The sequence below is a fragment of the Alosa pseudoharengus genome, unplaced genomic scaffold (assembly GCF_046254945.1).
Source record: "Alosa pseudoharengus isolate Yale_2024_CS ecotype anadromous, Long Island Sound unplaced genomic scaffold, YU_APseudo_1.1 YU_APseudo_1.1_scf_10, whole genome shotgun sequence".
NCBI lineage: Eukaryota > Metazoa > Chordata > Actinopteri > Clupeiformes > Clupeidae > Alosa > Alosa pseudoharengus.
Genome location: NW_027468565.1, coordinates 14,588,792 through 14,613,045, shown reverse-complemented (window position 1 = coordinate 14,613,045; position 24,254 = coordinate 14,588,792). Strand labels below are relative to the sequence as shown.

The following is a 24,254-nucleotide window of genomic DNA, read 5'->3' as shown; positions in this document are numbered from 1 at the left end:
ACTAACACACAGCAAGAACTCATACCAAACAGCAAATAGTCAACAGAAATATAATAAAAATGAAACATTTCTATACTGTGCACAAGGGGAAAACTAGCCTTGCACATTTCTCTTGATGTGAGTGTTAGGGACACAACACAATAATGGGCCAATATCTAATGCAATATCCATGAAAGGAAATTAAATGATAACCATTTACTGAAATGCATTTTCTGTATAGAAAACCCTGATAAGTGTTTTCTCCATTGTCAGCAGATTTTTGGGGTAACATATGGCAGTGTTGTTGAGTGTGTCCTAGCATAAAAGTGTTGTAGATGTAGACAGTGTAGACAAGCAGTGTCGTAATGATGTCATGCAAAAGAGTCGTATAGTAGGGATGCAGAGGTGGTATAATGATGAGGTAATGCAAAAGAGTTGTATAGTAGGTATGCAGAGGTACAGTGTGCCCAGAGTTCGGCCACAGTAATCCCTAATGTATAGGTCGCACCACAGTATTAGATGCAAGGCTGCAGAGAGTTTACAAAATCAATGTATAAATGGCAATGAATAACTGGGAAAATACAGTGACCAAAAAAAGGTAAAACGACCTATTTCCGTAGCTTCCTTTTCAGTTGTGTTCTGCAACAGGAAAGTGCTATAGAGAAGATTTTAGGCTGTATTGATAATGTGTCCATGATGTTCCCTGTGCAGCTCCACTTGGTATTGGCTCTACACTTGGGATGCCAGCAGTCAACAGTGACCCATTTGGCACTAGGAAGAGCACCCCGGGTCTGAACCCACCCACCTTTCAACAGAGTAAGTGTGATTTGTGTGAACTGCATCTCTCTTGAACATGAACATATATGAAATTGTATCTTTAACAGATTATCAGTGCTTATACCACTGCTTGGTTGAATTTCATATTGTGATGCACTCTTTAGAACGTCAATTATTTTTCAGATATTTACACACCTACAAAGTAGTTCCAGTGTTTGGCAACATTACGCTTCTATAATAATTCGCCAAACTCGTGAAATTTTAATGAACAGTCACATTGCATCAGAGCTATAAATTAGTGATCTGAAAAAAATTCAAAACGAGTACAAGTATTTACATTTGTGTACTTGTCAATAACGATGACCATATTGCTAATTCTATCACAAAAATAACTATTAGACTAGCATAAAAATGCAATGATTGGAACACAGGTTTAATTTTCTCTGCTCTGGTTGTTACAATAAGCCTAAAAATAAATGATAATAAGTATCAAATAAGATATTTAATAGTAGGCTATTTCAAAGCAAAAATAAAGAAGAAAATCTGTGTTAAACAAGCCTCCACACTGGCACTTTCTCCACATTTTAATTAAACAAATTCTCAACGATTATTTTGCACTATCTCTCAATAAAATTTGATAGGGCAACAAAACAAGTCACCCTAGACTGTAGACCGTTGTAAATGTTGTGTGGCTCCTTTAAGAGCGTAGAGTGTGACTCATAGAGCGAGTGAAAGAGAGAAGATCGGGACCAAAGCAGAGTCAGTGAAGGAGACTTGTGCATAGTTTAAACTATGGCCTGATGAAGATCTGTGGAGATCGAAATATTGCTTTATTAGATTAAATAAAGTATTGCTTGGAGCCCACATACAGCGTGCAGATCATCTTCTTTTCTCTCTAGTTCAAACTATTGACCATTAAATAAAGCGGCTATTTCTTGCGCTGAAGTTATATGTCACATCTGCCTGTTGCTAACGAGCTACAGTTGAAGTGAATTGGTCTCTGACTTCGGTCTTGGAGCATTCTATAGTGATCCGACTATGGTCTGGAGCCGAAGCAGAGAAGCTTACATATTTCTCAGTAAAATGTAAAAAATGTAAGCTAACAAAACGCTATATAAATTAGATTTATCTACTAAAACGTCTCTCCACTGTATTTGTTTTCCCCAACTAATGCGGAGTGTAGAGCTGCACCAGCCACGCACAACAACACTCAACAAAGTGTATGCCACTTGCATAGGTTAGGTGAGCTATAGTTTAAACGGAGAACCATTTGTGCAAGGGTTTCATAGATTAAAGGCAAATCCATGAATCTTACGTTTTACGTTTTTGATGTCAGCGGTGCAAGACTGAGATAAGCGCAGCGTGTAGGCTTCACGAAAGAATAGTGGCAGTTTAAGGGCAGCAGCTAAGCTACTATGCTTTAGGGGAAGCAGTGTAATTAAATGGTATAGGTGCGTGGAATTTTTATGAGTATACGAGCACAGTATCAGCCTGATCCCCAATGCCGATATCGGTGCATCCCTACCATTTAGCTCAATTGCACTGCAGTAGGCTAAGTCAAACTGTGATTTTACATAGTTAAAGGGATATTCCACCATTTGGGTAATTGTGCTCATTTTCCACCTCCCCTCGAGTTAAATAATTGATCTTTACCTTTCTCCAGTTCATCCAGCCGCTGTGAGTCTGGCGATAACACTTTTAGCTCCAGCCTAGCATAGATCATTGAATTAGATTAGACCATTAGCATCTCGCCTGCTAGCATCATACTTAAAAGTGACTAAGCTTTCCAGTAATTTTCCTTTTTAAAACTAGTCTCTTCTGAAGTTAGAAAGTGTAATAATCTGCTGCTTCCAGCTCAAACTTGTTGCTGGAAGTTACAGCCTGTGGGGACTATTTTCAGGTGCTGTGTGATATTGTGCTGCTGCGCCCATTGTACGTTCGCAACGTTCCTTGATTATTACACCGGAATGAGAGTATAGTTCCATGTCATCATCCTCGAAAATCGCCACGTTTAATTTTCCGTTAAGCGCTTTACATACTCCTGACCTGTAGCGCGACAATGTGACGTCACGGGAGCGCCATAACCATTTATACTTTATTTTTCTAATATCTGAATGCTGTGTCGTCCATTATCCCTTACTAATATGGCTTCTTGATTAATTCTATTGGGCAGGTGTATTAAAAAACATTCTGGGATGTTTGCATTAATGTTCATTTTATATGTTTACAGCTGACCTATCTCAGGTTTGGCCTGAGGCTAACCAGCACTTTAGTAAGGAAATTGATGATGAGGCCAACAGCTACTTCCAGCGCATCTATAACCATCCCCCACACCCCACCATGTCTGTTGATGAGGTGGGTTTTGCTTAATTTCCTTCTACAGAGGTTTTGGGAATCCATTATTTGGATGAGATAATGCTAGTGACTTAATTTTACATTAGGGTTCTGAAATTGCACTGAAATATCAGTTTGATATTGACACAACCTTGCAGACAGCACTCGGATACACATGAATGATTGAAGGCCGTTTTACCACCCTTTCTACTCTGATCCACTCACAGGTGCTGGAGATGCTGCAGAGGTTTAAGGACTCCAGTATCAAACGCGAGCGTGAAGTGTTCAACTGTATGCTGAGGAACCTGTTTGAGGAGTATCGCTTCTTCCCGCAGTACCCAGACAAAGAGTTGCACATCACAGCTTGTCTGTTTGGGGGCATCATTGAGAAGGGCCTAGTCACATACATGGCTCTGGGGCTGGCACTGAGATATGTTCTTGAAGCCTTAAGAAAACCCTTTGGATCCAAAATGTATTACTTTGGGATTGCTGCACTAGATAGGTTTAAAAATAGGTAGGACTCCTAGACCTTCTTTGTATCCTGTACAAAAAGTTCTTTCCTTAACTGACCTAATCAGAAATACTTGAGTTTTAAGTAAATCCTTTTTCTTGCAGGCTAAAGGATTATCCACAGTATTGTCAGCACTTGGCATCCATAGCTCATTTTCTCCAATTCCCCCATCATTTACAAGAGGTAAACAGGTTTCTTGTATTTTGTTATTAAACGTTTATTGTGCAGCTCTCTGCACACTAATATGAGTCCTCTGCTCCTGCTGTGAGAGGGTTGTGGATCCTACTTTCGAGATGAATAAGTCTGCCGTCATGTGTTTTCCATATCCGGTGTGTGCAGTATATCGAGTATGGACAGCAGTCACGGGACCCCCCTGTGAAGATGCAGGGCACCATCACCACACCAGGCAGTGTAGCGCTGGCTCAGGCCCAGTCCCAGGCCCCCAAAGCACCCCAGGCTGGGCAGGCCAGCACCCTCGTCACCACTGCTACCACCACCACCACCGCTGCCAAAACCACCACCATCACCAGGCCCACTGCTGTCAACTTTAAGAAAGATGTGCCAGTGAGTATGAGTGAGAAGGAGTTGAAATGCACAATCCCATGTTTATTTCTTTGAACTTCTTAAACTGATTTAAATGTATTTAGTAATATCCCCATATTGCATGTGTATGTGCAGCCTGCCCCACAGTAATGATATGTCCTTGTTTGACCGAAGTAAAGTACTGTCTAGCATAGCAGGCTAGATACACAAATGGGTTTTGAAATTAATAAAATGGGTGATGAACATACAATAACATCAAGACATTACAATGGTTGTGATCCAAGTAGTGTAGGAAGCAAGCGCGTGTGATTGCTAATGCTATTGAATTGACATAATTGCTGGAATTGATGCAGGAAAATTAGCATTGAACACATCATCAACCGTTGTTTATTCAGGGGAAATTGACTGAGCATTAAAGGAATTATCCGGAGTAAAATGCACTTTAGATCGATTTCCGGATGATTGGGGGTACATACGTTGAGTTGACATCAAAATTATGTCATTCGGATGTGTTTTGAGAAAGTTCGATTGTACCGTTTTCAGTCACAACTCGTAGCCTGGAAGTGAGCGGGGCATTTCAATTGCGCCGCTACAAACCGCTATTTTTATACCTCTTCTACAGTTCCAAACAACATAACACTTACGTGGTAGTGAGTAGAGGGTCCCTAAAGCCAAACCGAAGTATCCCGAGGTCTTTATGTGGTCGAATAGAGAGTCCAGAATGAATTTCATCAAGCCAGTACCTTTCCGGAAATGTTGCCATCTTTGCCGCCACCTTGAGGGGAAAGTCCGTAGGAGTCTTATTGCTGTGTAACACGCTTTGGAAATTCACAATTTCGTCGCCGTTTAAAAAAAATAAAAAAATAGTCCAGTCCATACAACTTCATTTCAATTTCGAAAGAAATACTGGACTATGTTTTTTTTTTTTTTTTTTTTTTTTTTTAAACGGCGACGAAATTGTGAATTTCCAGAGCGTGTTACAACACACTCAGCAATAAGACTCCTACGGACTTTCCCCTCAAGGTGGCGGCAAAGATGGCAACATTTCTGTAAAGGTACTGGCTTGATGAAATTCATTCTGGACTCTCTATTCGACCACATAAAGACCTCGGGATACTTCGGTTTGGCTTTAGGGACCCTCTACTCACTACCACGTAAGTGTTATGTTGTTTGGAACTGTAGAAGAGGTACAAAAATAGCGTTTTGTAGCGGCGCAATTGAAATGCCCCGCTCACTTCCAGGCTACGAGTTGTGACTGAAAACGGTACAATCGAACTTTCTCAAAACACATCCGAATGACATAATTTTGATGTCAACTCAACGTAATGTATCCCCAATCATCCGGAAATCGATCTAAAGTGCATTTTACTCCGGATAATTCCTTTAAACTCTTTACATCAATGCCCTGAGTTTACAAACAAAGAGTCAAACAAAAACAATTGCTGGACCGGTGCGGCGTGACTCGCCAGCGTACCCAAGCCTAGCACAGACAGACGAACAAACAAATTAAACAACAAACAAAAATAGGGCCAAAAGGAGCAGCACATCTGGCCAGCGTCCCTGTTACTAGGCAACCTGACATACAATACATTGACACACAGAACAAAAGATGCCAGCGATCTGTGACACCAAGACATGACTAATATATTTACAAAATAACAATGACAAACACAAGACAAAAGATGCCGGACGGAGTGGCGTAGTCGCCAGCGTACCCATGACACCAAGACAGACAACAAACAAATGAACAAATAAAAAAAAAGAAAATTAAAAAGAATGTTATGTTAAATTAGTCCAATTTCTAACCGGTTGAAAAAAGGGCAATGATTGCTTGCGTGAAACTGCGCACAGCTGTAATGTGGTAACTGGTAATGTGATGAATAGAAAGTCCAGCTGACGAGATGTAAAGTTGACCTGGAGAATGAAGGTCTTGTTCGAAAGAGACCTCACATACATTACAGCAGCTTGGACTGCAGGAGAGCTCTGGATGTGCTGCAAAGCTCCCTGGGATGGCGTACCAAACACTGACACTGTCTGAGATTAGCAGCATTAATTCCAGCGCCATTCAGTCCGGAGCGTAGGGAGTTGGTGTGTGATGAAGCAGGAGACACCAGGTGACACTATTTCTCTGCTGGAGTTGAGAGCGATGCTTGAGCAGACTGCTGGAAGGAGCTGTGCTGTGTAGAAGGCCATGGTAGGCAGCGACCAGAGCCAGTGTCTGTAGCCCTCCGGGAGATGCGACCAGAGCCGCGACCAGAGCCGCGAAGGCTTCCGATAGGAAATCCCCTACCCTGGAAATCCAGAGTTGAATTGTCTCTGAGACACTCTGGCAATGAGTAATGATGCACGTTACTTTTACCCCTTGCATCGCGAGGAATCAGTCACATCGGTGTATCTGATATAGGCGGGCTATAGGCGATGACGACATCGCTGAAACTAATCAGTCAGTAAACATTGGTCGTAGTGTTATCCAATTGCATCGAAGTCCGGAATCAGTCAGTAAACATTGCTCGTAGTTATATCCAATTGCTTGCAGTGAGATTTTCAAATGCATGCTTGGTGCCACCCCTTGAGTTGGGTCATTACATTAGTCATGGCCAGACATTAGTCATCTTTCTAGATTACCAGGGTCTGGAATCTCCAGGCTAGAAATCCCCATTGCTTGACAAACACTGCGAGCCTCCGGGCAGATGCTGGCTTTACAGGAGCAAAATTGCAAGAGTTCAGCGGCAGTGTACCGTAAGGCCATCATGTCCAAACACAACCAATCCTAGCCTAGCTAGCACAAAGCCTCAATCTCCCAGCTGGACAGTCAACCGACTAGGAACCCAGCGCAGACAGGATGGAAAGAGAGAGAGAGACACTAGCAGGCAGCAAGTCTTCAACAGCAGTGCAGTAAGTTGTTCGACTGTCTATCAGGCCTAAGTAGCCTAGCGTCAACAGTGTAGACCAGTTAAAAGATGTCTTCCTGATGGCAATTGGCAGAAAACAAAAAACAGCTGATCACCAGGCAGACTTCAGGTGAAAACGCAGCAAAAGTATGGAAAAACGAAATAAACAATTGAAATAAAAAGGATATCTATAACTGGGCAGCTAAACTAAACGAGTGTACAAGAATTAAGGAAAAATAATCAACAATAAAATAGTAAATAAACAATCCAAACAAAAACAAGTCAGACGGAGCGGCTTGAGCAGCCAGCGTCCCCGTTGCTAGGTGACTGTATGAACTGTGTTTTTGTTCTTTTTTTTTCAGCCCTCTATAAATACAACAAACATTGACACACTGCTGGTGGCCACTGATCAAACAGAGAGGATTGTAGAGCCACCTGAGAATGTGCAAGAGAAAATTGCCTTCATCTTCAACAACCTCTCTCAATCCAACATGTCCCAAAAGGTGCTTCTGCCATACAGTATTGGTTTCCATTGAGATAAGGATGTTTGCTTGTTTTGCATGGTTCTTAAACTACTTTATCGTTCCCCATTTTGCAGGTTGAGGAGCTAAAGGAGACCGTAAAGGAGGAGTTCATGCCCTGGGTATCTCAGTACCTAGTCATGAAGAGGGTCAGCATTGAGCCAAATTTCCACAGCTTGTATTCTAACTTCCTGGATACACTGAAGAACCCAGAGTTTGTGAAGATGGTTCTGAATGAGACTTACCGGAACATCAAGGTGAGCCATGTTGTTATAGGCAAATCCTTTTTCTTTTATTCTGTTTTTGCATGTGTGCCTTTTAAGGATATTAAAATGGAAATGCTCATTCAACCTTGCTTTGCTTTTCAGGTCCTTCTTACCTCTGACAAGGCAGCTGCTAACTTTTCTGATCGCTCCCTGCTGAAGAACTTGGGACACTGGCTGGGGATGATTACTCTTGCAAAAAACAAGCCCATCTTATATCAGGTGGGCATGTCACTGAAGCCTGCTTGTACATGAAAGGCAAGGAACTCCCTCTCTATTGCTGTAAGATAGGTGATCTAATGTTTATTTTCTCTTATAGGATCTGGAATTGAAATCACTGCTGCTTGAGGCCTATGTCAAAGGCCAGCAGGAGCTGCTGTATGTGGTACCATTTGTTGCCAAAGTCCTCGAGTCCAGCCTCCGCAGCGTGGTAAGGCGTTTCCCACAGTTCCAGTCATGCAGTGTGTGTATTTGGAATGATCCAATTCCAAATACACACATTTAGCAGAGCATTAAGCAGAGTTTAACCCATCTGTTCTCTCTTGAAGGTCTTCAGACCCCTGAATCCTTGGACAATGGCCATTATGAATGTACTGGCAGAGCTGCATCAGGAACACGACTTAAAGGTTTTACAGCTTTGAGTTTTGCACACACACATGCTGGGTTCCCTTATCACAGGGCAGGTGAAGCTCATCTGTATTGTCTCTCCCCCCCAGTTGAACCTGAAGTTTGAAATTGAGGTTCTGTGTAAGAACTTGTCACTGGACATCAACGACCTGAAGCCGGGGAACCTGCTGAAGGACAAGGACACACTGAAGAACCTGGAGGAGCAGCTGTCTGCACCAAAGAAGGAGACCAAGCCGCCCGAAGAGATGTTGCCTGTAGGAGGTACTACAGGTAAGCAACAATATCCAACTGCTCTAAGTCACTCTGACCTGTTCATTTAATTTGGAATGCTCTGGGAATGTCCATTATGATATTTTATTTCTGTTGCTACCTACATCTTTTTCTCTCTTGTCTGATGTACATTGTTGCCCTGTTTCTGTATTAACCTTGATAGTGTTCTTCTTTGTGTTTTTGTAACCGCAGAATCTCTTCTGTTTGCAGCTGCTCCCTCAGCTCCGGCCACTACCACAGCCTGCACCGCTACCGGTCCCCCCACGCCTCAGTTTAGCTACCATGACATCAATGTGTACGCCCTAGCAGGGCTGGCCCCACACATAAACATCAACATCAATGTGAGCACCTACACACTGACTGCTCCAGTCAATATGAGTGTCATAGTTATACAGCATTAGTGGCAGGAGAAACCAGAATGGTGGCTTGAAATAAACACGTGTTTAAACTATACTGCTCAAAAAAATTAAGGGAACACTTCAATCATACACTGGATCGGTACTCTGACACTGTTTGGTTCTGAGCACAAGTAAAACTTTTGAGGCGATTGTTTCATTTTGCAAGAACTGTCAGACACTCTGTGAATGTAGTTTAAGAATGGAGAAAAGCGTGGAAGGTTTCAAAAAATGTGTTTTAACAATTGTGGAAAAAAGTGTTCCCTTAATTTTTTTTGAGCAGTATAGTTTTAATTAGCAATCATGCTCACTTAAAGTGCAAAAGCGATGTCGGGTGTGAGTTGCATGTTCCATGTTTGTGTCTCCCAGATCCCCCTGTTGCAGGCCCACCCTCAGCTGAAGCAGTGTGTGCGGCAGTCCATCGAGCGCGCTGTGCAGGAGCTGGTGCACCCTGTGGTGGACCGCTCCATTAAGATCGCCATGACCACCTGCGAGCAGATCGTCAGGAAGGACTTTGCACTGGACTCGGAGGAGTCCCGCATGCGGGTGGCTGCCCATCACATGATGCGCAACCTGACCGCCGGCATGGCTATGATCACCTGTAGAGAGCCACTCCTCATGAGCATCGCCACCAACCTCAAGAACAGCTTTGCTGCAGCACTTAGGGTGTGTTAAACACACACACACACACACACACACACACAAACACAGCACACATAGGAAGATATAGGATGTGTCTCAAACCGCATACTTCCGCCAGTACTTCTAGTGTGCACTGAGCACTTACTTCCGTAGTGCCCACTTTTCGATGGTTAGTGTTGTCCGAAAAGGAACATTTATGTTATTTATTTATACACTTACCGAAAAGGACACCTGTTTAGTGTGGGTAGTGTCCATTGTTCCACAATGAACTTCTTTTACTGTTACTAGGGCGTCATTTTCAGTGCACTGAGTTTTTGCGTTATCTGCACTATATTCTTAAACAGCCATAGTTTTTGGGCTGTTTTCTAGAATGTTCTGCCTGTTTAATGGCTACCCTCTTGTCCCCAGGCTCCCACCCCTCAGCAGAGAGAGATGATGGAGGAGGCGGCCGCTCGCATTGCCCAGGACAACTGCGAGCTGGCTTGTTGCTTCATTCAGAAGACCGCCGTGGAGAAGGCCGGTCCCGAGATGGACAAACGGCTGGCCACAGTGAGTGCTCTCGAGCCTTCCAAACGGTCTGAACGTGTGTGTGTGTGTCCCATTTGAAATCGTGGCGATGTCTTATGTGCTGTTGCCTCTGTGCTTGAGCAGGAGTTTGAATTGAGGAAGCATGCCCGCCAGGAGGGCCGGCGCTACTGCGACCCCGTGGTGCTCACCTACCAGGCCGAGCGCATGCCCGAGCAGATCAGACTGAAGGTGAGCAGCACACGCTCAGCAGCATCATGCACAACATTTACACAGTGCTCTTACATACCATATTTTAGATTTTTATTTGATTACATTTCATCATATTTGCCTATTTATTTCTGGATTTATATTATATTCAGAAATCAAGCTAAAGGAAATGCTAAATGGCCACCAAAAAGTTAATGCAGTGACTTAATAACTTCAATGGTCAAGCTTTTTCAACAATACTGACCAATAATTCTGATATGATTAAGCAAGTTCTTTTATATATACCTAATTGTTTTTAGTCTGTTGATTGTTTGCCATCCTTGCTTTTTCATTCTTTCCACTGTTTTTGGAGTCCTAAACGGTTCCTCTGTAGGCTGTGACATACTCAGTGGTCTCTGTGCCTTCTCTACCTCAGGTGGGTGGTGTGGACCCAAAGCAGCTGGCTGTTTATGAGGAGTTTGCCCGAAATGTCCCTGGCTTCCTCCCAAGCAATGATCTGTCTCAGCCCACAGGATTCCTGGCCCAACCAATGAAGGTAGCTGCTCTTCACCTCCCTGTCACCCCATGCTAAGAGACCCAATCATGTCATGTGTTGAATCTTTCAGTTGAGAAGTGGTACTAACCATGAATGGGTATTTTAATCAAAAATAAGAGTTTATACTGGGAATTATTCAATAATTTAATTAATCTTTTGTTGTTTAATAGTGGCTTGCAAACCACTTTTAGTGCATTACCAACATATTCTGGTAGAATGTTACATACTGCCATGTAGGCTACTGATAAAAACAAGTTAAAATGTTTTTTTAGTTAAAGGGGAACTTGGCAACTATTTCAACGTAATAAACCCGTTTAAAAATCTTTTGGATGGTTAAATGACCTGTTCCGGTGAAAATGACTTTCCCCGCTGCCCCTAGCGTCCCCAGGCGGAAAACCAACCTTGCAACATTGAGGCTACCGTCCCGGAAAGAGAAGTGAGAAACAAGAAACTCGTTTTAAATCGTGTTTCTTACCTTGTAACATCTACATTGTTCTGCCGAACTTATGCTAACCGTTTCGCTAGCTTGTAAACAAATCCATGTGCTTTATCGTTACCTTTTTCCACAGTTTGAAATAGCATAATGCACAATTTCTCCAGCAGAGGGGGAAATATAGCTAATCCTGCAAAGTTTCCCTTTAAGATTTGTTTTACAATTCACTACTAAGTTTGAAAATGATCCATCCATAATGCTGTCTCTGTCTGCTTGTGTCCTACAGCAGCAGGCATGGGCCACTGATGACGTGGCTCAGATCTATGACAAGTGCATTGCAGATCTGGAGCAGCACTTGCATGCCATCCCCCCAGCCCTGGCCATGAACCCACAGACCCAGGCTCTGCGCAGCCTGCTGGAGGCCGTGGTGCTCGCACGCAACTCCCGTGACGGCATCGCCGCCCTGGGCCTGCTCCAGAAGGTCAGCCTTTATTTGAACAGGTCTACAAAGGCAGTCTTTTTTTAAGGTGTCTGTGCACATGAAAACGGCCTTAACTTTGTGATTAACGATGGAAAGCTCTCTTGGAACTGTTGTAAATACAGGTGTGAGTCAGAGACGTATTTTACATCAAATGAGGCGCGTTTGGTGCTTCAGAACAGCAATGCAGTGAGCAGGGCCTGGTGTATGAGACAGTCAAGAGTGCTGAAGTCTTAAAAAAAACACACTAGGAACAATAACTGTTGTTTTTGCCCTGTTATTACTGTTATAGTTATCATTCCCGGTGTGAACGGGCCCTTTATAAAGCATATTGTCATATAGCCTACATATAAGTTAGGTGTTTAATTTGATATGACCATGCTTTTGCCTTATTTGATATGGCCATCCTGATGCCTTGTGTAATTTCCTGTTTGATGTCATTTAAAAGTGTAGTCTCATATATATATGAGAGTAGTGTCTCATTGGGTTTGTGTGTTCCTCTCAGGCTGTGGAGGGCTTGCTGGATGCCACCAGCGGTGCAGATCCAGACCTGCTCCTGCGCTACAGAGAATGCCACCTGCTGGTGCTCAAAGCACTCCAGGATGGACGGGCCTACGGCCCACAGTGGTGCAACAAGCAGATCACCAGGTGGGTGGCATTTGTAGTAGAGCTCATATTGGCCAATACTGAATGTTAATTGTATCTTTTGACACGTGTTGGAACCCTAACTATTAGATGACTTAGATCAGGGGTATTCAATTAATCTTCAGCGAGGTCCAGTTACGGAAAATTTTCTCAAGCAAAGGTCCAGAGCATCATAATGTTTAACGTGCGTGTTTAGGCTATGTATATGTATGTATGTATAATATTAGGATGGATGGATGGTAGTTGTAGATAGATAGATAGATAGATAGATAGATAGATAGATAGATAGGTACTCTGTTCTCGCTGTCTAGCTTTCTCCTCTTTGAGCAATCGATGATTTAAAAATAACTTACTTATCGTTAACTTAGATATCCATCTGATTGTTTCTCGTCCCGTCTCCTCTCCTCGCTCGTTTCAGGCTATCAGTCTCTTCTCCATAGTAGGCTACTTTACTCACTGACTCGACTTTATCAGAATTCACAGATTTCACTGGCTGAGTAGCAGCAAGCGAAATGATGGTTCCTGAAGCTCCTGAAGTAAATGCTGTTATCCTAACCAACGAAACATTTAGCGCAGCTTTGAAATCTTACGTGAAAATCTAAATTAGGCTATTATGGTCTGGGTCCGGATAGGATCACGCCACGGTACGGACTCGGACCGCGGTCCGCCATTTGGTGATGGCTGACTTAGATGATCGATCAATATGATTTTTTTTCTATTAGTCAATGTGTTGAATAGTTAAGTAATAGAATATTTTACGTGTCAAACTTGCATTTGAAGTTTGAAGGAAATGTGCTAATTTTAGACTGTTAAACAGCCGCAGCTCATGGTTAATTTGGTTTTGTGAACAAGGCCGAGTTTCCTTCCACTCATTTCCTTTCCACATGCCTGCATATAGAAGATGTGCTTCCACACTGGTCTCTGCTTGCAACCTACATTGCAATGATGCAGAGTTGTTCAGTTGTGCTGGTTTTACCCCATCACACAATAAGCTACTCCATAAATCTAGAAAGAATGTTTCTATATTGAATCGGCTAGTTATTGCAAACAAGCATGCTTCATGACGTAACCAACTTGTTTTGACTGTTTTTGTAGTTGATTTTTGTCAGTCCAGTTGATAAGTGGTTGAAGGCCTGCCTGACCGCAATCTTTGCCGTGCTACAGTGTGCCAGTTTTAACTGCCTCTGTCCCCATCCCAATAACAGATGCCTGATTGAATGCCGTGACGAGTACAAATACAATGTGGAGGCAGTGGAGCTGCTGATCAGGAATCACCTGGTGAACATGCAGCAGTATGACCTGCATCTGGCACAGGTGAAACTCCTCGTTGAATCCAGCACCATAGCAAATATTCATGAGGGATGTTGAGTGGCACAGAGTGCATTTGTGCTCATGTTGATGACTGATACCGTGTCCTTTTGTGTGTCGTAGTCGATGGAGAACGGGCTGCATTACATGGCAGTGGCATTCGCCATGCAGCTGGTCAAGTTGCTGCTCGTAGATGAGCGCAGCGTGAGCCACATCACAGAGGCCGACCTCTTTCACACCATCGAGACCCTGATGAGGACCAGCGCCCACTCCAGAGCTAATGCCCCAGAAGGGTGAGCGCACACACACACACACACACACACACACACACACACACACACACACACACACACACACACACGTACAGATGAACTTTGCACCCAGGCACATACAAGCACACCCACATAATGCTCACATGACCTTTTAAGAGTTGTCATGAGGTTAAAGGGTGTCTTGTATCCCAGGCTGCCCCAGCTGATGGATGTGGTCCGCTCCAACTATGAAGCCATGATTGACCGTGCTCACGGCGGTCCCAACTTCATGATGCACTCTGGGATCTCCCAGGCATCTGAGTACGATGACCCTCCAGGCCTCCGAGAGAAGGCCGAGTACCTGCTGAGGGAGTGGGTCAACCTGTACCATTCTGCAGCCGCCGGCCGGGACAGTACCAAAGCCTTCTCTGCTTTTGTGGGCCAGGTACACTGCTTGTGAAATCCCAGAAGAATATCTATTTTAGTATGACGTGTATAAGGTTTTAAATTAATCATGAGCACTGACGTGCAGAACAACCAAGAATACAAGTTACATGTATTGACTGTTTGTCCGTGACCTGCTGATGATGCCCATCAGAAGGCTTTTTTTTTTTTTTTTTAACGATTGCCTCTTGCGTCCCCCAGATGCACCAGCAGGGCATTCTCAAGACGGATGACTTGATCACACGCTTCTTCCGTCTCTGCACTGAGATGTGTGTGGAGATCAGCTACCGGGCGCAAGCAGAGCAGCAGCACAACCCTGCTGCCAGCGCAGCCATCATCAGAGCCAAATGCTACCACAACCTGGATGCCTTTGTGCGCCTCATCGCTCTTCTGGTCAAACACTCTGGAGAGGCCACCAACACGGTCACCAAGATCAACCTGCTCAACAAAGTAAGGGGGGGAGGGGTGTGATGCTTCAGGTATTTAGATGTTTTGTATGCAGGTAAAGGACCATCTTTTGCGGGGTAAAAAGTGCCCACTGTTTAAGTATTGCATAGTTTTGACATAAAAGGGAATGAGAAATATACAGTAGGCATTGGCAACAACAGAATATAGAAAGGCAGAAAATAACACTCCAAGCACAACAATAGATTCCTTAGAAATGTTACATACAAGTTTGTTGATATTCCAAATCAGTCGTGCAGTGATGGATGCAAATGTAGGCGCTTGCGGAGGCTGCAGCCGGATGTGTCCTGACTGTGCTGTGTGTGGTTTGCAGGTGCTCGGCATTGTGGTCGGTGTTCTGATCCAGGACCATGATGTGAGACAGACGGAGTTCCAGCAGCTGCCTTACCACCGCATCTTCATCATGCTGCTGCTGGAGCTCAACGCCCCTGAGCACGTCCTGGAGACCATCAACTTCCAGACCCTCACTGCCTTCTGGTGAGCACCATGCTGCACCACACACACCAGCACACACCAGCACATACCAGCCCACAGTTACAGGTTGGGCCACATGACTAATATGTGTGTGTGCTTTACTCCACAGCAATACCTTTCACATCTTGAGGCCTACAAAAGCCCCTGGCTTTGTCTACGCATGGCTGGAGCTGATTTCTCACAGAATCTTCATTGCCAGAATGCTAGCACACACCCCACAGCAGAAGGTACATTTTCAGCGCTGGTTAACATGAATTCTTTCATAGTAATAAATGTGTTCTCTTCCTCCACTACATCATTTGTGTTGTGTTTTTCAGGGTTGGCCTATGTATGCCCAGCTGCTCATTGATCTGTTCAAGTACTTAGCCCCCTTCCTGAGGAATGTCGAGCTCAACAAACCTATGCAAATCCTGTACAAGGTACAACCCAAATTGTCACATTAACATCTTTTAAATATACACACTTCCTTGAATACATGCTTGTTAAGGACAGCAATGGGCTTTGTGTTCGTGATAAGCTGTGATTAACATGGAGCTATGTCGGCTCTGTACTCGTAGGGCACTCTCCGTGTGCTTCTGGTCCTGCTCCATGATTTCCCAGAATTCCTGTGTGACTACCATTATGGCTTCTGTGACGTCATACCTCCCAACTGCATCCAGCTGCGAAACCTGATCCTGAGTGCCTTCCCTCGCAACATGAGACTTCCAGACCCCTTCACCCCCAATCTGAAGGTATGACCTGTACAGCTTAGCATCTGCTCGTTCCAAAGGAATCTGTGTGGTCACTTTAGTGAGTGAGTGGCCGGTATGACTGGATTCACATTCTCAATCCCCCTTTCTCCCTACTAGGTGGACATGTTGAGTGAAATTAACATTGCTCCACGCATCCTCACTAACTTTACTGGAGTGATGCCCTCCCAATTTAAGAAGGATCTGGACTCCTACCTGAAGACGCGCTCTCCTGTCACCTTCCTCTCTGAGCTGCGCAGCAACCTGCAGGTAGGGGGCGCCACTCTGGGTCCCTGGAAGCACTTACAGCAAAGCGACACATCCTTAGACCAGGTTAAATTTTTTACTCTTTGGGCAAGTGTTCTTTGTTTGTGTTGTAGAAGTAGACTGTCTTGTTTGAGTGTGTGAATGTATTGTGAGTAAGGAGTACATCTGTTTTTTTTTTGGCTTTGGGCATGCTTTAGCTCTCATGTTTTTGTACCTCTACACAGGTGTCCAATGAGCCTGGCAATCGCTACAATATTCAGCTGATCAATGCGCTGGTGTTGTATGTGGGCACTCAGGCCATCGCTCACATTCACAACAAGGGCAGCACCCCCTCTATGAGCACCATCACACACTCGGCACACATGGACATCTTCCAGAACCTTGCTGTGGACCTGGACACTGAGGGTAGGTCTCCGGCCGTGCTCATACTAAGTGTCTCCAGTAAGGTGATGTTCTGATGGATTGTCACTGGCCACCACGTCTCTCATCTGGACCCATATCCTTATTTTACAGGCCGCTATCTGTTCCTGAACGCAATAGCCAACCAGCTCCGCTACCCGAACAGCCACACACATTACTTCAGCTGCACCATGCTTTACTTGTTTGCTGAAGCTAACACAGAGGCCATTCAGGAGCAAATCACCAGGTAGTGTGCGCGTCTGTGTATGTCTGCGCACGCGCGTGTGCATGTGTGTGTGTGTGTGTGTGTGTGTGTGTGTGTGTGTGTGTGTGTGTGTGTGTGTGTGTGTGTGTGTGTGTGTGTGTGTGTGTGTGTGTGTGTGTGTGTGTGTGTGTGTGTGTGTGTGTGTGTGTGTGTGTGTGTGTGTGTGTGTGTGTGATCATTTCAGTAAACAGAGACATGACTGTCTTCCTGTCCTGTGCAGGGTCCTGCTGGAGAGGCTGATTGTGAACAGGCCGCATCCATGGGGATTGCTCATCACCTTCATTGAGCTCATCAAGAACCCGGCCTTTAAGTTCTGGAGCCACGACTTTGTCCACTGCGCTCCAGAGATCGAGAAGTAGGTGCCGTTAATAACTCCTGTGTGAGACTGAGGAGGGAGTCATATGTCTGACTTTACCACAGTGTTAAAAATTGAGGAAGTGTCCTTCACAACATTAGAATGTTAGAACACAGATAGAGATTGAATGAGGGGCACGCATAACATCTGACTTGACCACACTTAGAAGAATGACCATTATGCCTGTCTTGAAACCTACTTTCCTAGAGAGGTCTATCATGTCACTGAAGCTGTGTCCTCACTCTGCAGGTTGTTTCAGTCGGTGGCTCAGTGCTGTATGGGGCAGAAGCAGGCCCAGCAGGTGATGGAGGGCACGGGGGCCAGCTAGGCTGTACAGCCACCATCTCTGAGGTCGAAGAGAACCAACCCCAACCCACTAACTCTCACACTGATGCCGTCATCATCACTGTCAGCACTGAATTAAACTGGGACTTTTTTTTTTCTCCCTCTTCCCCCATTTAGATCAAAGGTTTTTTTCTTTGTTTTTTTGGACAGAAAAAAAAAACGAAAGTTTATTTTATTTATGTCATGAGGACATGCTGTTAAATAAAGTTTTGAAGCCACATTGTAAATATTAAAAGGGACTACGAAGGATGATTTTTGCCCAAGCCATCTGATAGACTTTAATTTTTACATGACAGAGAAAACATCAGCATGCACCAATACAATATTGACTTTCTCCCAGACCCCCAACCATTGATTTTAGGTTTTTGTCTTCAAGACTGATTTGTTTTTGTTTTGAAACTTTATGGTGGTACTTTATGAAAGCTGCCTAATTTCTGTTTGGTTATTGTTCTTGGAGAGCAGGCAGTGTAGAGATCTCAACGAAGCTGGACAGGTGTGATTTTAGAGTGCTGGATTGGGGTAAAGGTAGCACCGTTTTAAAATGCGGGAATTATAGGTTCTCCCAGGCACGTGTAAAATTGTGGAATACTCAGAAATTTGATGGTAATTTGAATCTTGAATTTGTACAAAGATCCAAATTGCTGAACAAAAGATGGACCAATACAGCCCATTTTGTAAGGATTTTGAATGTTTTGTAAATGTATTGGTCCGAGTGTTGTATTTTGTAGTACTTTATAGTTGCCTTTAGTTCTTGCTACTTATTTCCTGTATGTATGCATTCTGTAGTTAACGCATTAAACACTTGAACTGCAACGCTGTCCTTTGTTTTCTGTTGTAGTTTTAAGGAAAATTTAGGATTTTAATGAAAGAATGAATGAAATCGCTGTTAAATGTAAAGTTAAACAGTTATCGTGATCAATCTGATCTGAGCTCAACTAATTTGCGGCTTACTATTAAGCAGTGTTTCCTCTATGTTGATTTGGTAGTGGCGGCCCCCAACGGTTTAATTTTCTTCCCCCACGGTATCAGAAATGGGGCAGACGTACAATAGTCGCAGTTGCCTTTCAAAATTCATTGTGCAGACCTGTTGAAGATTCTCCAAATATACAGCTCAATCACAACTGAAAATAATTAAGCCTCATTGTGTGTGAATAGAGGTGAATACATATAATTTTCTGTGTTGCAGCGAAGTGTCAGTTGTCAGTTCCGTGGGGTGGGGGGGGGGGGGTGGTTCGGACAGGCCTGCCCCCACTGCTTAAAAAAATCCTAGAGGAAACGCTTTTGTGCTTGGCATCAGCATGTTACATTTGGGGAAGAGGTTCACTAAACAAACATGTGTTAGTGGTACATGTGGTTTGCGTCTGAGACTTGCCTAAGCCAAAACATTCTATTGCAGGTCATGAAAGTTAAAATAGTCTAGTTCAGTCAAAATTACCTAAACCTAAGATGTTTCACAAAAGTAAATGTAATATTTTATGGGACATGACATTGTTTTGTATTATATAACAAGTAGAAGTATGTTAGGCCAGCCCCTTATGTCATTATTTTATACCAGAACTTTGCAGCCCTGATTTTCGTTGGTGCAGCAAAACCATATGGACTGAAAATGCCAGACTTGCAGGTGGGTTCCAAATTTCCCCCTTAATGATTTCCACCTGCATCTTGGGGACATAACAAGTATGTTTATGTTGATTAAGTGTGTTTGTGTGCTGGCCTCAGGTTGGGTCACACCTGCCATGACTGCTTCAGATCTCCGGACTGCATGTTGGACCCCACATCACTACAGTCTAGGGTTGCCACCTGTGTCTGACAAAAATCCTGGACATTTTGACAATCCAATCGACCTTTTTGTTTGTAAGCAACGGCGCCTTTCGCACATCTAACCCAAGATAAAAACAGTCATTCTAAGCAACAATTGTATAGCTAAAATTAGTAAGAATGACAATTTCTAGTTATTTGTTTAGTTAATTGCTTTATTTAATAGCAGACCTTTATTATTTTGTTATATTTTCAACAGTTTTTAGTTGTGGACACCTGGGGGCAGTATTGAGAAAAAAAGGGGGAATACATAATCAGAGAATGTCTAATAAGGGGAGAACCTTCACTCTCGGAACGCTTCTGGTGTGGTACTGTATCTAGGGGCGCTCGCAGGCGAGTCCAGAATGAATGGAAGTCTATGGAGCTGTACCCCTCAAAATCCACTTTTCTCGGGATATCATTTTTTTTCAAGTAATTTGAATAGTGTATTCGAAAGGGGAGGCAAAGACAATACACTTGGTTGAGTATTATATTTTTTAAAGTCACTTAATTGTTCTAAAAAGCCTTTCAAACGTGTCAATGACGTCATTCATTAGCATGATCATAGCATAGCATCAATGCTAGCGTGTTATGGGCAACAACGACCCAACCTGTAAGAAAACGAAAGGACATGACTCCCGGATTATTTCACTTTTGATTGATAATCCATATCCATTTTGCGAAAAATAAAATAAAATCATAGGGTTTCAGTTGTTAAATAGGTGAAAACAATAAATGTAGCCATGTAGCTCAATAGGACCCCATGTATTTTGGACTCGCCCGCGATCGCAATCTAGGTGAACTCTGGTGAACTGCAGCCAAGTTCAGTTTGTATGGGATTAATAGTAGTGGGGTTGTTTAAGGCTCAGTCATTTCAAATTTGTGTTAAAGTTTGGTTTTCACTTCCAAGTTGAAGTTTAGGGTCTATAGAACAATTTGAGTCCGAGTGTGAAACACACAGATAAAAAATGGCCTCTGGGGGGCGCCGTAAAATATATAAACTGCTACAACTTTTCATTAGATTATCCAATTTTAACATATGAGGTATGTATGGATTAAAAGGAGAAACTGGTGTGCTAAGCATTTGGTTACCAGATTAAAAACACACTTTATAATAAACACACTTTTAGCCCATGGACAGCAAAATTGTGCTTTTTTTTAGATAAAGGGTGGAAATGCCCTCAAAGTTGCAATGAAACATCATTTTTAACTAAATTCTTTGATGCAACAGTTGCTTTTCTGGACCAGTGAGTGACATTTGGGTAATTTTCTGCGGCACACCTGATGATCTCTCACGGCACACTAGTGTGCCCCTGCACAGTGGTTGAAAAACCTTGCATTGCCACAAACAAACATTAGGCCTATGATATCCCATGATAGATAGATAGATAGATAGATAGATAAGATAGATATACTTTATTGATCCCTAGGGGAAATTCAAGAAATTAATTTTTTCATGTAGTCCAGGCAAAGTAAGGTAAGATTTCTCATGCTTATTTCAGACTGGTTTGTTGCAAAATTGGTGTCTATTTTACATGTTGGCCCTTTGAATCAATGGAAATGGTTGTTGATGGGGATTGACTGATAGACTGTCTGTCCAATCAGAGGGGGCTGTATGATGCCTCGTTACTTTGCACAATTTTGGCTAAAACAGTAGACAGTATGTTTATAAGTGAATGAAGATAAATTGTAAAGGTTGAAGATGGGGTTGAATGGGGGTTTCTGGGTTATAGGGCCAGATAATAGCGGTATTAAACCGATGATGTATCATCTTGGGGTCACCAAGTCCCCAAAAGAATCTTCAAAAGTGACCTCACTGCTAATAGCTTATTTAGAGGGCATGCAGGTAAAAGCCTGTCCAGCCATTTAACTATTAATGTAAACGGCAGCAGTTACTGAATGGTACAGTGACTTTATCTGGAAGTGTGGTCTATTGTCAGATGAAATGAAAATTGAGCTCTTTGGCTAGAAACTTTATATGTGTTTGGTTTACATAGAAGAATGGCTATACTGAAAAGAACCCCATGCCTAATGAGAATTATGGTGGAGGGGCTGTGCTATTGTGGGGCTGTTTTTATTCCCAAAGGCCTTGAGAACCTAATTAAGGTGCATGGTGTCATGAACACCAAGAAAAACCTGAACATTTTCAAAGGAAATCTGCTAATCTCTGCCAAGACACTAAAAGTTGGTCATGATTGGATCATTCATCAGGTCAATGAACCAAAGCAAATATCCAGATCAAAACAGATATTGTTTGCTGAACACAAAATCATGCTTTAGACATTGCCATCTCAGTCCCCTTATCATAAATTTGCTTCCCTTCAAGGTTGGATTTTTCCTAATTTCTTTCATTGTGAGATTACAATAAATCACCAACAGATTGTTTTTTTATACCAGTGTTTAGTCAACTTTAACCGAGGTGCCAATAATTCTGGAGGTTACTGTATATAATTGCTATAATTATTGCTATAATTTTAAACTATATTTTCTGATTCAAAGCTGAACAACTGAACAACAGCTGAACTACAGCTAAAACTGACTAAAAGCTAGATTCATGTCAATTCAGGTTGGTTTTTACAAAGTTAAATTGTGTTTTGTTTTATAAATCATGATATTGAATTATGCAGTGCAAGATGCCTCAAAGACAGTAGACAAATGCAGAAAGAAAGCCACAAAAGGCAATGGATCTCTCTCTCTCTCTCTCTCTCTCTCTCACACACACACACACACCACACATACAAACAAATAGATAAAGATTTCACCTGGTGGGGTAAATTATCTATATACTGTATATATACTCTGTATGATGTAGTTTGTTGTTAGCCTAGAAATCTAGTTGTAAGATTCCATGTAGAATTTTGTTTCAATATGGGTCGCTATAATTTAACGGATTGAACTGTAAATTATGCTGACATATGTTTAAAAATCTTGTTTCACGTGCCCCTTTTTCAATTTGAGCCCCTGGCCCTCCAAAGATCTCTGCACGGCCCTGATATAGAGAGCTAGGCAATGCCCATGATGATGACTGAGCTGTGTAATGGGTCTGTTGCCTATTAGACTACTTTAGGCTATATCACGACTACTTCATGACTACCTAAAAGCGTCTTTATTCAGAAACTATGTCATTGGTCATTGATTTATGTACTCAAAAATAGCCCTCTAGCCTTTTTCACAAGCCTGTATTAGGCAATGGGTTCCTCAAAATTTTACGCACATTATTATTGATTTACTTTCTTCCAGATATAAAGTTCTTTTGTGAATTTTTTTGTGAATAAAATGATGGCTTGATTGAAAAAAGTTGGTACTCATGATCCTAAATTCAAGTTGGGTGCTTAATATCACATCGGCTTTATGCAGCCATATTTGTGTATGGGTTTCCTAGGTATCTTTGTGCTTCAGGGATATTCTGAACAACGATCTTAAATCGAGTTGAGTGATTACCCAGGCTTTATTTACAATAACTTTAAAAATGATGTTTCATTGCAACTTTGAGGGCATTTCCACCCTTTATAAAAAAAAAAGCACCATTTTGCTGTCCATGGGCTAAAAGTGTGTTTATTATAAAGTGTGTTTTTAATCTGGTAACCAAATGCTTAGCTTTTAATTCTGAATCCATACATACCTCATATGTTATAATTGGTTAAACTAGTCAAAAGTTGTAGCAGTTTAAATATTTTGCAGCGCCCCCTAGAGGCTATTTTGTTATCTGTGTGTTTGACACTCGGACTCAAATTGTTCTATAGACCCTTCACTTCAACTTAGAAGTGAAAACCAAACTTTAACACCAATTTGAAAAGACTGAGAAAAATTACACATACATACGACCCCACTATAGAGAGTGGGGACTGGGGAGGCTCTCCGTAGACGGGCTCTGACATTTCTGCTTTTTTGCTTATGTGGAATAAAAACAAATAATGTCATTCAGTGTCCAGGATTTTTATTTTTATTTTCCTGGACAGACCATGAAAATCCTGGACAATCAGGAAAATCCTGGACAGGTGGCAACCCTACTACAGTCTACGCTCAGTACTACGTAGGCTAATGTAGAATGGTGCAAGATCGTGCCCCTTGGCCCACTGTTATTGCTTGGATGAATCGCAGTGATGTGCTGAGTATCTCTTGGGTTCTAATGAAAGATTTAACAAGCAATGACAATGAAACTTACCTGACAACCAAATTGAAAACTATGGGGAATCCTGCCTATTCCCTGTGCACCATGAAGCAACTCTATTCAAGGGCCACAATGGCGATGGTAAGGTTAGAATATTACTGTGATTTAACTCGGTCGTTCTCAAATGGGGGTACGTGAAGGCATTCCAGGGGGTACATGAGATTTTAAAATATACATATTTAAAAAGTAGAATCCATGCAGAAATACTTTAAAAACCATTAATAAATATTAAATCATATTTATAGTTCAAGAGAATGTTGCATATGTTTTGCATATGTATGGAGTTTTAAATGGTTCATTTTATAGTTTTAAATGGTTATATGGTCACTGTTTTCACTACATTAGTTTGAATCATTTGCAATAAATTTAGTCATGGACTATTAAAATTTAAAATGTTGAAAATATT

General features: G+C 42.5%; 1 protein-coding gene across 9 annotated transcripts in view; it reads left to right on the top strand.

Annotated features, from left to right (window-relative positions):
* Positions 1–18,693, top strand: part of cnot1 (CCR4-NOT transcription complex, subunit 1) — a 31,955-nt gene extending 13,262 nt beyond the window's left edge. For 3 of the 9 annotated variants that reach the window (XM_076264732.1, XM_076264725.1, XM_076264722.1), the window contains exons 19-50: positions 691–795; positions 2,987–3,111; positions 3,318–3,604; positions 3,706–3,784; positions 3,932–4,165; positions 7,398–7,538; positions 7,634–7,813; positions 7,925–8,041; positions 8,139–8,249; positions 8,368–8,445; positions 8,536–8,716; positions 8,909–9,057; positions 9,481–9,777; positions 10,162–10,302; positions 10,405–10,509; positions 10,904–11,023; positions 11,403–11,459; positions 11,743–11,937; positions 12,440–12,582; positions 13,785–13,893; positions 14,011–14,180; positions 14,352–14,583; positions 14,784–15,032; positions 15,361–15,524; positions 15,631–15,748; positions 15,839–15,940; positions 16,079–16,252; positions 16,370–16,582; positions 16,741–16,921; positions 17,030–17,162; positions 17,401–17,535; positions 17,785–18,693. In XM_076264732.1, the coding sequence (XP_076120847.1) occupies positions 691–795; positions 2,987–3,111; positions 3,318–3,604; positions 3,706–3,784; positions 3,932–4,165; positions 7,398–7,538; positions 7,634–7,813; positions 7,925–8,041; positions 8,139–8,249; positions 8,368–8,445; positions 8,536–8,716; positions 8,909–9,057; positions 9,481–9,777; positions 10,162–10,302; positions 10,405–10,509; positions 10,904–11,023; positions 11,403–11,459; positions 11,743–11,937; positions 12,440–12,582; positions 13,785–13,893; positions 14,011–14,180; positions 14,352–14,583; positions 14,784–15,032; positions 15,361–15,524; positions 15,631–15,748; positions 15,839–15,940; positions 16,079–16,252; positions 16,370–16,582; positions 16,741–16,921; positions 17,030–17,162; positions 17,401–17,535; positions 17,785–17,863 (4,904 nt within the window). In that variant the 3' untranslated portion in view covers positions 17,864–18,693. The remainder of the gene's footprint in view (positions 1–690; positions 796–2,986; positions 3,112–3,317; positions 3,605–3,705; positions 3,785–3,931; positions 4,166–7,397; positions 7,539–7,633; positions 7,814–7,924; positions 8,042–8,138; positions 8,250–8,367; positions 8,446–8,535; positions 8,717–8,908; positions 9,058–9,480; positions 9,778–10,161; positions 10,303–10,404; positions 10,510–10,903; positions 11,024–11,402; positions 11,460–11,742; positions 11,938–12,439; positions 12,583–13,784; positions 13,894–14,010; positions 14,181–14,351; positions 14,584–14,783; positions 15,033–15,360; positions 15,525–15,630; positions 15,749–15,838; positions 15,941–16,078; positions 16,253–16,369; positions 16,583–16,740; positions 16,922–17,029; positions 17,163–17,400; positions 17,536–17,784) is intronic. The other 6 variants (XM_076264744.1, XM_076264740.1, XM_076264739.1 and 3 more) reach the window with 5 other exon arrangements.
* The last annotated feature ends 5,561 nt before the right edge of the window (positions 18,694–24,254 follow it).